We start from the raw sequence: 13,207 nt of genomic DNA, 5'->3' as shown, positions 1-13,207 counted from the left end.
AGATTTGTTAGATTTGTATGGCTTGTAAATCGCAGAGCAAAATCTCAAACGACCGGTTCTGAGCTTTTCAGCATCAAAACTGAATCCAAACATTCCACCTTCCCAACCAAACATTCTAAACCAAACATTCTAAAGTGGCAGCACGCGCGATGTCACGACTTCCAAATGTTTTAACCAAAACACCAAATCAGCCAGGCTGCTACAATAACCTGATGAATATGGACCTAAAACGCTGCCATACGTATTTGAATTTGTATTATATTTACATTACATTTAATAAACTTGAAATATTTAATGGCGTAATTCATACATTTGAATTTTAACAATGCTTTTATGTTTTGAACTTGCGAGATGGTGAAATTTGCTGTTGTAGAAAAATACATTTCAATATTACAACTTGCATTTTTCACATGAGAAATAATTAGATCCTTAAATTCAAACCTTTTAGAGCAATCGAACGCATTGAACACATTGATCACAGCGCTGCCTCACTCTCGGTCACGTGACACGTCTGTGGCGGTGAAGTATTGATCAGTCGCGTTTGTGGCGGAGAAAACTAATGGAGCACAACGAGGTAAGTGCATCCAAAGTTCTTCAGATTCACGTATTCGGCTGATTATTTATAGTTATGGGAAATAATCAACGCGCTACACGGCAAGTTTGATGTGTTGCGTTACGTAATGGTTGCGTTATAACGCGGGGGAACTTTAGCTAGTTAGTTAGCTTGTTAGTAGTGGTTAACTAAGAGCTTTGGTTGGTATGAGCTGCTCTCATATCAAGAGTTTGAAGTGTACTGATTAACAGTATCGGTTAAGTATGTGTTTCCCTCACGTAGTAACGTTCATTTGTCAGAATGGTTGTAGGATAGAAAATAGTTAATTTTAGCGCATAAAACAATCAGGGTCTTATGATTATCAGAACTAGTTACAGGCTGTAAAACGGGCAATACGTTTAAACTTCGCGTTCAAAAGTATCGTAGTAAATGGTTTGATGTTGGCAGTTAATGTTTTAAATGCATAAAAAAAGAAAGGCATAGCAGAGTGTTCCAGAGGTTGTTCATGCCCCCATTTTATACATGTTTATTCATTCTTGTTAAACCCTTTATTTTCTTTCTACGATTGGCAGCACGGCGGGAATGTGTAGGATGCAAGAAAGGGTACAAATATTAGTTGTTTTCTTTGTGCTTGTAGGGAAATGCAGATGTTATCAGGTCCACAAGGAACCTGTTGTCCTTGTTGACCTCACAGTCAGGAAGTGCAGCTGGCCCTAGTCAAGATAATGTCAGGTCTCTTGTATATTTTAATGTAGTGAGCTAAATATTTTGTACTATGTTCTACAATACAAATAATATGTTGTGGTCAAATTTGTGAATATCGATGCTTTTTAATGGTTTTATGTCCTTTAGGCTTCAGTTCAGGGTGAGAGAGCAGCTGTTCAAACATGGCCAGGTTTTACTACCTATTTTGATCATGTTCTGTTAAGCAAATATGTACTCTATAACAAATTTACCTTTTCATACAGTCATTGTAATTGTAATTTTCTCACAGGTCCTTCCCTGGGTTTTTTACCAAAGGACGGGGGGACGGGACGATTTTCTGCTGCTACAACTGTCCTCGGCAAACCAGCTAAAGTAAAGCCATTCATCTTTTACCTCCTACCTCGCCAATATGATCGGACACCTAAGGAACAAAACCAGTTGTTGCACACACAAGCTGGGTTGGGGCGTAGGACTGCATATATTGATGAAAATGCTACATACAATGAGGTATGTATGTTTGATGTCATAAAAAAAACAACATAGTCTTACTATTCTCAACAGACTATGTTTGATACGGTGCCTGTCAGGAATAGCAGTTAACATAATCACGTTCACCTGTCTCACCACCACGCCCACATTCCGGGCATACTTAAGCACCTAGACTTCACTTCCTGGTTGCGAAGTATTGCCTCATGTCGTTGCATACCAAGCCGTTATTCCTGATTGTCTCTCTGTGTGCCGAACTCTGCTTGTCCCCTAGACCACGTCTCCTGCCTGATCCCTGGATACCTCCCGGACTCTGCCCTCGCCTCTCGACCCTGGACCGCACTGACCACCGCTCCCACGCTACTGCTCTGCACCTGCCATACGTCACTTTGCTCATCGTGTGGCTAGTTGTACAGAGTTATTCAAATAAAGAAGGTGTTATTCCGCATCAGGATCCCTCTCAGCGTGTTCTATACGTTACAGTGCCCATCAAAACCCAACACCTAAAATGAATCCTGAAGTAAAATTCATTGTTTTAGTTCTGTTAAAAAAAGCTAATCAGTATAGAGGATAACATTTTCTTCATTTTTGGTGTTTTTTCTCCTCTACATATCATTTTTAGATATCTGCACAACTAAAGGAACTGTATCCACAATTAAAGGAACTGACAGGTGGTTGGCTTATCTACAAAGCCTCAGGTACATATAGGGATGTCTCTGATTATGCTTTACAGCAGGTTTCTTGCAAAAGTATACAATTGGGGAAGTCTGGGTATTCTCTAATGACAAAGTTAATAAAAGAGAAAGTGGGGCGGTGGCAGGGGATGCTGTCGACGGGTTTAAAAAAAACATTTGCTGAATTTTATAATAAATTAAATTTAGGAGGGTGTGGTACCCAAAAGCTCTCTCTTGTAACACCTGATGATGGTGGATACTGCAGCAAGCTTTTGAAAGTATTGGAATTCTGTATATAGCTCCTCTTCAGATGGAACTTGATACCACTCCTCTGCCACCAAACTCAGAAAGCTTCAGTGGCATGCCAAAAAAGAAGTGCCAGAAATGTGGCGTGTTTTACCCACTTGTCATCCTACCTGCCCATATACAGTCCTGTGAGGTCATCAATCTAGAGGATGAACAGAGTGAAGAAGTCTTTATTGTGGAAGATCTAGAATGACCCTAATTTAGTTTCTGATATTGGAGGAATAAGTCCAGCACACCACCTTCAACTTGTTAATTGTTAATTCATTTACACAACTTGTTCATTTGTGTGTTTTTATCTTTTAATTGGTGTTTACCATATTAGGAGATGTTGCTGTTGGTGAAGGAGTGACAAGATACTTCTTTCCAGCAATTATTCAAAGGCTTAAAGCTGGCTTCAGTATTAATCTAGGTATGATGATCATTGTTACATATGTTTATTACTTTTTCTTGGAATTAGAAATATTGACATTCGTGTCCGTCTTTCAATTACAGGACATATCGAAAGGACATGCTTATTTGAAGGTGAACCGGGTCATCTGGTCCCTTTATCATCCCAGTTCCTCATTGAGGGTGACATGTTTCTAGTAGCTGGACGGATGCTGGGACATTCGTTCTTACATGGGGGGCCTCGGCTCCCTGGACTTAGCAGAGCAATTGTCCGTGTACTCCGAGGAGATTCACCTGAGACAGCCACAGTGCAAATAGAAGATTGTCCTGACCATGATATACGAGAAATCATCAAATTGGTATGTACATCATGTGTTTTAATTTTTTTTCTTTCTATTTTTATTGAAAAAGTTGTTGCAGCCATTTATGTCCAGGTTGATGGAGATGATGAACTCCGTGAAGATGAATGCCAGGCTGTCCTTGAGTCTTTCTTGGGATCTACCTGGCCCAACCAATACAAACAGAAGGTGGCTCTTTGAACGCCTTTTGTCACATGCGGTAACATGACCTATCTACACATTCCATTTCACTACAAATTTTAATACATTACATGAAGTTAAGCAGTATTGTATTGTGATTTTTGCCAACTCGGGGTGGCGAGTACATTATTTACATAGCCCGCTAGCTAGTAGCCACACGGCAACCACGGACTAAAGATATCTTTATACTTCCTATAAGGAAACTACTAGTTTTAACAGACATTGATGAAAACTTAAATGTTTAAGGCAATAGTGTCTTAACATTTCCAGTCTTTTCCATTTGATAACAATCCACTGCAGCAGTTTTCTTGCCTTCTCCCCCATCATCCTCCAAAACACATTCATAAACCTCTCACTCAAAGAGTCTGGTAGAACTGCACAGCAGCCATGTAGATGTCAGCACCACGTGACTGTGATGTTGCTCTGGGGTCAATGAGGTCTCTGAGTGCTGTAAACTGCTCTGCTGTAAGTGGACAGCCTGTTGCAGGAACATGAATTCCAGCATTTCTAATGTGAGGTAACCCACTGCTCTCCCAGTCAATCTCTGGGATGTCCAACGCCTAGATAAAAAATAAAAAAGCAAAAATCAAGGAAGTGCATTGTACCAACCAATAGTTTGAGATTTCTTATGGTACTTGTGGCTTAAACCAGGTGTTCTAAACCCTGGTCCTGGAGTACCTCATGCCCTACATGTTACTATTTACCCTGCACCCATACCACCAAATACGTTCATTAACAAACCCTCCATTAGGTTAAGGAGGTGTGTTAGAGGAAGAAATACACAAAAATATGCAGGACGGGGTAATCCAGGGTCAGTGTTGAATCAAAAAATCTTCCAAGTGTATTAGAGTAAATACAGACATGTGATAGGTAACAACATATCCACCTCCTCATTTTGGGGCTCCTGAACTGGCTGATAAACGTGTCCTATTGCCCACAGTTGGTTTGGAGTCCTGTTGCCTTCTGGTGATTGTCCCAGCCATCTTGAAAAATGTCTAGGTCATCTTGAAGTCTTGGTACAAAGGTATAATGGCAATAGAAAATGTATGTTTGGTCTGCCATGTCAAGATAGTTGCCTTCCTCAAGATAGTGGAGGACATCATAGTACACACTGGTCACTGCAGTCCACACATCTCTCCATAATCTCTCAATACTAAAAAGTAAAAGTACTGCACCTCAGAAGACAGTAAGTACTGCTGTAGTAGCCTCCATTTACAATATTGAATGGTCCTGTTTCGAAATAATTACTTATAGAAAGCATGTTAGAATTCCTGAATAACATTAAAATTTGGGTTAAGGCCAAAACACAGGTAAAAGCATGTAATTTGTACTAAAAGCGTTAATTGTTACATTAAGAGCAGAAAAATCATCAAAGCCTACAATGTTACTTGAAAACAAGACTACAGTTTGTGTATCCTTAATCTCAGAGATCTTCACAGGATTAAAGAGAATATGAGAATGTCTGATACATATTTTGGTTTAAACGCACCGCTGGTTGTGGACACTTTTTCCAGAAATGAAACTGCTCCTCCCAGTACCACGGACTGAACATGAGGCGTGCTATCTGGACATTCTCAACTCCCTGATCCCCCCTTACTCTAGAATGTTGCAGAATATATAAAAATAAAAAATATGTGAATGGCACAATTATTAACTTAATGGTACATATTTGCTACTAAGCAAAGCACTAGCAAAGGGAAGGTCATGGGTTTGGCTGAAACAATTGTGAAAATTTTGTAATTAAAAGAGCATTTAAAAAATATGTAAAATATTACAATATGCTCAACATTTATTGGAAAAAAAATTAAAAGCTTAAAACAGTGTAATTGTCATTATGTGCACATTTTATAGAGTACTGTAACATACCCAAGAGGGAAGCCAAATAATAACAGTTTTCACATTGACAAGGAGTTAATGCTGGTAATGTAAGAAATAAAAACAAAATTTAAAAAGGTACTGCAATTCAATATATATATATATATATATATATATATATATATATATATATATATATATATATATATATATATATATATGTGTGTGTGTGTGTGTGTGTGTGTGTGTGTGTGTGTGTGTGTGTGTACAAAAACAAAAACAGTAAACACTTATCAAATATACAGAGAAGTATACAGATGCTGTTTGAAAACAACCCCCCCCGGACACCATCTTGTCAGCTACAGCGCTGCCCTATTACACCGTATCATCTGCCACAGCGAGACCTGTTACAGAGGCCCGCCTGGGGCCTGGACCCGTTCCAGAGGCCCGCCTGGGGCCTGCACCCGTTCCAGAGACCCGCCTGGGGCCTGCACTCGTCCAGCCATGCAGCTGTCCATCTGGTCCCTGTGCATGTTTGTCATCTTGAGGATTCTTACCATTGTGTTAACCTCTTCCCCTACTCCCAGACCCCTCTCTTCTTGACTTCCATCTGTCTTCCTCCGTTATCCGCTCTGTCTCCCCCAGGCTCATTCCTATGTCTCAACCAGACCCCCCACGTTTGCTCTACTCCTCAATCCTGTTCCCTTGCCCCAACCAGTTTCCTCTCCTGGCTGCCCATTTGGGTCAGAGCACTCCGCGGGGTGGGACACTTCTCACCCTCAGTGTTCCCCTTCCTTGTATTGTTTACCTGTTCCATGCCTGTTCAGCCCCTCGTTTGTCATGTTTCATCTGTGTCATGTTCCTGTCTTCAATTAGTTTACTCTAGTCTTTGCCAAGTCTGCAGCCATCTTTAAAATGAATGGTTCATAACAAAATGGCAGTGGATTCTGTATATTAATACAAGCTTTTCATGTGTACAAAATTGTATGTGTTTATGGTAGCTTATGTTTGTTGAGGGTTTTTTCTTAACCCTCATGTTGTCTTAATATTCTGTATATACCCCGTAAAAAATGACCATGGCAAGGAAAATCTCCAGGAAGAACCCATTCTCCATTGGGCGCCCAAGGTAAGTGACTTGCAAACATTAGTTAGCTAACTAAGTTAGCCTACTCTGTACTAGCTAGTAGCTAACAAACCTGTTAACTAGTGGTAATTATAGCAAGTAGCTGTTAACGGAGGGCTATTTATCTAACGTTAATGTAACAAAGTAGTACAGCATATTTTCAGTTTTAAATGAGAATGTCAAGATGTGTCTGTAACAAGCCTTTAGCTCTCCACAGGTGAAGTTGTCAGTAAGCTAATCAAGCTAACTCTCCCCCTTTCAAATGCAGTGTCAGATATAGTGAATGAGGAAGTAGTGGTGCAGGCAAGGTGTTACCGGTCGATGAGAAAAAACGGGGAGCCCCATACACTACAGGTTTCTCAATATTCAGGAGTCCGAAACGATGCCCTACTCCGTATTCCTTAGAAACATCCACATGCATTAGCCGGTGCCCTCTAGTGCAATCCTAAAGGCATTTCCGAGGACTCCACGTTCTGTGCATTATATTTTATTTCTTCTTACACACCTGATAACGTGACCAGTGAAGGTAGCTACAGGGCAGGTGTTCTAATAAACTGGCAACTCTTTGTATATCACAAATGAGTAGAATCAGGTTCACTAAATGAGGGCAAATGCAGAAATGTTAATGCTGTGGGGTCCTCAGGACTGCTGTAAGGATTGCCACATCATTGGACACCTAAGTCTAATGCAGTGCATGGTAGGATTTAAACTGTTCCTCAGTTTAATTTCAGGCACACAAAAAAACAAATCTCAAAACTATGTAGTGAATAGGGTGCAGTTTTGGACAGTTTAAAGTTTATAATTTGTTCCTTTCAGTTACATTGATCAGTCAATACATGTTGGGTTTCCAAATTTTGCTTTAGTTTTAAACTGAAGCTGCAAGACTAATGTGGCTATTAATTACTGAAAGTCAAGAGTCACCTGAATCCTTAAGTTCTATGTCTTGAATCATATCGACTAGTCTGAACTCCCTACAGATCTTGTATGCTGTTTTAGTGGATTGAGGGAAGTTTTGGGCTTGTATTTATGAAAACGGTTTGGGTGATAATTGGCATCCAGTGATTCAAAGTCTTTTAAGCTTTGCGGCTCCATTTTTTTCACTGAAATAGGGGAAAATGTTTTTGCCAATCTGCTACACTTAAGTGGAAAATTGTGAGAATTAGATTTTTTTTAACTTAACCATTCCTTATGAGTGAGTGTATTCTTATAGTGTAACATCTGCATCTTTTATTCTAATGTTGTTGTTCTTTCTTTCAAGGTTGTACTGCAAGCAGTTATGAAGCCTGTGGTGTTAAACAGCTTCGGCTTTGTGTAACCATTTGGTTGCACTGCTTTTTCAAACTGCACACTACAGCACAATGGGGGCAAAAACAGTGCCACCACCACTATCACGCACTAGTGTCCTTCAAACATGGCACAGACCAAGGAACCAGGTAAGATGTCTGAACCAGTTTGACAGTTTAAAGTTTGCAGGTTCAAATTGTTGGTAAACAGTTGCATCCTGCAGTCAAGCAGTTGGTCTTTACAGTATATTAGTGCCCGTGTACACCCCATGCTATATACTTATACTATATATGACATTCCCATACTTGCATGGGACTGTTATGTCTGATATACCAAACAATGTCAGTGTCACTGCTGTGAATGTGGTACAGAGGGGGTATTTTGCAGATCAGCTGCGGCTCTGCAGACAGTAATTGTACACTTAAGGTCACTGTGATGTATTGACCTGATAAAATGGCCAGTGAAGGTAGCTACAGGGCAGGTGTTTTAATTAACTGGTAACTCTTCTGGTGACTGTTTCTGCATTTGTTAAAGGGGATTCGTCCAGAACCCATAGATGAACTTGTGGTACGGAAGCCAAAGGCACCAGGACGAAGCTGTGTTAAGTCTACACTCTATCGAGCATACCCAGGTGAGTATTTTAATAATATAATTTGGTATAATTAAGCAATAGAGAGGGACTGTGTTATTCATGATAACATAACACACAACCTCGAGAGTTGCTTTTATACAACAGTTTTTACAAAATAAAGAAAGAAAATAAGTCATAGAAGCCCTAAATGTCATACTGAATATGTCTTAATATTGACAATACTTTATAACGAGAGACAGCACTCGTTATACATGTGGAACTAGTTTTTGGTGGAAGATATTGTCAATATTAAAGCATATTCAATATAAAATTCAGGGCTTCTTTGATTTATCCTCTTTATTTTGTAAAAATTGTTGTATGAAAGCAATAGAACACTTGAGGGCATGTGTTATCGCGAATAACATCACGTCTGTGATGATGATATTCGAAATAACACACTCCCTCTCATGTTCTGTTGTTTTAACATCGCCCACGCCTTTTTAGCGGTTGGTAGGACTGATCGTTTTTGTTTTTTAGGACCCCTTCCTGACCCAGCAGTTTTATCAGCTGGAGCCCTGTTAAGAGACCTTAGACCGATTTCTTCCGTTACCTTCAAGTGCGCAGTTTTGCTAACTCAATGAACCCCCAGTTTCCACTAACTCCACAGTCTACACCATTCGATGAGTTTTTAATACCGCAAACTACATTTAAGAAAATTATTTCTCATCTATGCAACTTAATTAGCTCGGTCCAAACTACACCCTTACTGAATCTTAAAGAACAATGGGAGAAGGATCTAGGTGTGCCCCTGCCCGATGATGACTGGCAGCAAATATTGTATAGGATCCATTCATCATCCTATTGTGCCAGACATGGAATGATCCAATGTAAAGTCTTTCATCGGGTATATTGGACTAAAGTTAGACTTAACAAAATTTACCCAGATGTGGACCCAAAATGTGATCGCTGCCACCAAAGTCCCGCCTCCCTAATACACATGCTCTGGCAGTGCCCATCACTGTTCACGTTCTGGACTGAAATCTTTTCAACACTATCAGAGGTTTTGGAGCTACAGTTTGATCCTAACCCTGTCAGCCGTATTCGGTGTTACACCACCTGAACTGTTCTTGCCAAAACATCGCTCTGATTTTGTGGCCTTTGTGACCTTTTTAGCAAGACGTCTAATTTTATTAAAATGGAAGCTCCCTGCTCCACCCACATATCCCGAGTGGATCAGAGATGTCCTTCTGTATTGTACTCTGGAACGAATTTGATGCACTCTGAACGGTTCTCTCTCCAAATTCGAAAGATCATGGAAGCCTTTTTTTGCTTTTATGGAAAAGCTTTTACTTACAGCAATTCCAGAATAACGATATGACCTCTCTCCCTGTCTTCAAGGCCTGATACGCTGTTGTTGTTCAGAATCGCGTAAAAGACTGATACAGAGTAAGATATGGAGTGACGAGCTCCTTGCTTAGCGCCTAGGGACTATGTCTATGTAAGGAGGGGTTGGGGTGTTCTTTTATTTTATTTTTTATTTTATTCTCCTCTCTCTTATTAGTTCACTCACTCTGTGAGATGAATGTGTATGTGTTGTCTTATGAACCTGTGCAATGGAAATCTCTGTAATATATGTACTCTGCTCTCCTATGTTCAGTGTTAAAATTAAAACTGACAATAAAAAGATTTACTCAAAAAAAAAGAGACCTTAGACCACAACCAGGAATTTGCAAGGTCTTGTGCGGCTTATCTGATATGAGAGAACTGAACCATGTGGGACAGGTCCAAATTTTGAGTCCACTAAAGTCATATCAGTGTCCACCAGTGGTAACACAAGAAATCAGTAAGCATGATAATGCCCCCTTATTCCCACAGCTTCCAGTACATGACTAAAAATTGGAACAACATCTTCATTTTGTTCCAAATTACCATCACTTTTACCATTTAGAGAGTTTAGAGATCACTAGTGAGTTATCCAGCATCATTGAGAAGAACACAAGGGGCCTGTCAGAAAATCCACTGTGGAAGCAAGTGCGTCAGCCACGATTGACCTCCAGCAGATTTGGGGAAGTTTGCAATGTTCAGGGGGAGTCATCTAGTCAGGCTTTAGCAGTCAGGATCCTAAAGGGGGTGCGGCAGACGTCAGCCATGAAGAGGGGTATTGACCTAGAGCCAGAGGTCTTGCAGCAGTATAGTGACCTGTGTAATGTAGATGTGTTACTGTCTGGATTTGTAATACATCCTGATGCACCTTACCTTGGTACCAGCCCTGATGCTAAGGTATATGATCCTTCTGCACATCTTCCCTTTGGGCTTGCTGAAGTCAAATGCCCAAACATTGACTGTATATCGGACGCCACACACATCAGGTTCATCAATGGTCAGGCCAAACTGAAAAGGAACCACAAGTACTTTTGGCAGGTTCAAGGCCAGTTGGTAGTAACTGGTTTGCTCTGGTGTGATTTTATCACATCTACCAAAAGCGACCTCACAGTTGAGAGTTTGGCGAGATGACTCTGTGCTCAGGGAAATGAAGATGAAACTTGACCTTTTCTTTTTCAACACCTATATGGAAACCTATCTGAATGTGCAGTGATGGGCCAGCATTTTAGTATTAAAGGGGCTCATATCCTACATTTTTATGTAACATTCTTGTACATAATTCATTGTTTTTGTTATTGTGACTTTATTTTGTCTGCCAGTACAGTGGTACCTCGAGATACGAGCTGCTCTATATACGAGCGATCCAAGATACGAGCACCGAGACGAGCAAAATTTCTGTTCGACACCCGAGTGCACGCTCGAGATACGAGCATGAACCACTAGGTGGCAGTACAGTACTATATGGAAAAAAAGATTTTTTTACAGTTGAAACATGTTCTCTGTTAATTTCTATTGTTCAGCATGTACGTACATGTGTCCGGTGCATCGATCAGGTTCCTCACCCCCCGTACTCCCTCCCCCCTCCCTTTTGTCTTCTCAGCTTTAATTCGCCTGTCTCGTTTAGACTGTGAAAGTGTTTCTATTGTTAAGCATATGTGTGGTATGTCCGGTGAAGTAGACTCGTACAACACCCCCCACTCCCCCCACCCCCCGCAGCGCCATTTAAGGATTACAGTACGTACTTACTGTACTGTACCATGTTTATTGATACTACTGTACTGTAATAACTATTTCTCCTACATTAATTTTATTGTTTAATTATACATGTTGCGTGTGCCTTTATTAATAAAGAACATGTCTTTTTTCCCCACATTTACGCTAGTTTTGTGACTTTTTTAAGGACCGGTACCAATTACAATACTTTACATTGTTAAATTGCTTCCAGAACCGAGCAATTCGAGATACGAGCACGGGTCTGGAACGGATTAAACTCGTATCTCGAGGTACCACTGTATACTCAATGTTTTTGTGCAGTGGTTCCCTACCCTAGTCCTGGAGTAACCTAGAAGTTGTGCTTTATGCCCCCATGCTAATATGTATTAAATCTGTATTTATATTACCAGCCTGTTACCTTAATTAATGAAATATGCAAACATTGTGTAGAAAAGGAACATTTAATAAACATTAATCATCAAATGAAATGTATTTATATAGTGGTTTTTACACAAAGCACCCTTATAGAAGTCCAGAATCATCAACAACAACAAAAAAAACCCTGGTGAGCAAGCCAAAGGCAACAGTGGTCAAGGAAAATCTCCTTCAAAAACTATAGGAAGAAACCTTGGGAGGAACCAAGACTCACAAGAGGAAACATGAGCGGCATGAGACAAGGGGTCACTGAGGCCAACAATGTCACCGGCACGCACACAAAACACAACGCTTAGGCACACAAATGTCAAAATAGCAAGCCAATTCGTATATATAAATGACTTTTAAATGATTTACGTGTGTTTTATAAGTGTTTTAAGTGCAGAAGTGCATTTAAGTGCATTTTCAAGTACTTTAGCCTAAATTCCAGCAATTTACAAATCTGAAACACAAAGCAACATTAAAATTTGTCAGGTAAATATTCCTTCCCCTGTTTTTGAGGGGTGTTTCTTTATACTACTAACTAGCACACTAAATAATGTGACGCGGCAAGTATAAACGCCTCCTCCTCCTCCGGAGGTTCGCGCGATGTGTGCGGAGTCGCGCGCTACGGTCACTCGCTAAAGTATAACTAGCTTTATAGGGGAGACGCCTAAAGGCATCGCTAAAAAGGAGGGCTCTTATGTGATTTAGGAAGCCTGAATGTGGCTCTTGTGTTTAAAAAATGTATTTTATAGAATTATTTGTTCAATTAATTGGTTTAACACAGACAGATTTCTTCATAACTTATAATTAGTAGGCTTGAAAGTTACCGGATCGAGGCAGACAGTTCCCGGAACGCACCCTTCAAAATGAAAGAGTTCCCGGATCCTGTTCCGGCAGGATCCGGCTCAAATTAAGCCCTGGTTTTAGTGTACTAATGTGCTAATATACTAATGTACTGAATGTGGTTATCTTGTTTTATCTGTGGCTAATTCCTTGCTGTCAGTTGCACCCAGTGGTGAAAATAAAAATTACATGTAATCAGTTGAACTCCCATTTCAGCTAAAGGTATGCTTACGGGAGTAATCACCACACCTTACAAATCTGTTTAGATGATTTTGTTCTTTCAAATTATAACCAAACATCACAAGCTTTTTGCTAATATCAAAACCTTTTTACTCTCCTTGTTTCCAACCACAATTCCCAGCAGGGCCGGAGTGGGCCACTTTTTCAGCCCGGGAGTTTCATGCC

The 13,207-nt window shown here is 40.2% G+C and overlaps 1 protein-coding gene and 1 long non-coding RNA gene across 4 annotated transcripts; both read left to right on the top strand.

The window, feature by feature from the left end:
• The first annotated feature begins 486 nt into the window (after positions 1-486).
• Positions 487-3,807, top strand: LOC143484810 (uncharacterized). Of its 2 annotated transcripts, XM_076983742.1 has the most exons (8): positions 487-574; positions 1,191-1,285; positions 1,406-1,448; positions 1,685-1,765; positions 2,367-2,442; positions 3,047-3,133; positions 3,217-3,470; positions 3,546-3,807. In XM_076983742.1, exons 1-8 carry the CDS (start codon positions 560-562, stop codon positions 3,648-3,650), a joined length of 756 nt encoding a protein of 251 aa, XP_076839857.1. In that variant the 5' UTR covers positions 487-559; the 3' UTR covers positions 3,651-3,807. The 2 variants fall into 2 exon arrangements, with proteins under 2 accessions (XP_076839857.1, XP_076839856.1); XM_076983741.1 differs by having other exon boundaries at positions 3,217-3,807.
• Positions 3,808-5,786: 1,979 nt separating this feature from the next.
• LOC143484813 (uncharacterized) lies at positions 5,787-9,528 on the top strand. Of its 2 annotated transcripts, XR_013122726.1 has the most exons (5): positions 5,787-6,591; positions 6,857-6,942; positions 7,847-8,021; positions 8,407-8,503; positions 8,981-9,528. It is a non-coding gene; the product is annotated as an uncharacterized LOC143484813 (long non-coding RNA). The 2 variants fall into 2 exon arrangements; XR_013122725.1 differs by having other exon boundaries at positions 5,787-6,942.
• Positions 9,529-13,207: the final 3,679 nt, after the last annotated feature.

Source organism: Brachyhypopomus gauderio, chromosome 21, assembly GCF_052324685.1.
Source record: "Brachyhypopomus gauderio isolate BG-103 chromosome 21, BGAUD_0.2, whole genome shotgun sequence".
Taxonomy (NCBI): Eukaryota; Metazoa; Chordata; class Actinopteri; order Gymnotiformes; family Hypopomidae; genus Brachyhypopomus; species Brachyhypopomus gauderio.
Note: the sequence above shows the minus strand (reverse complement) of the source record. Positions and strands in the feature narration are given on the sequence as shown.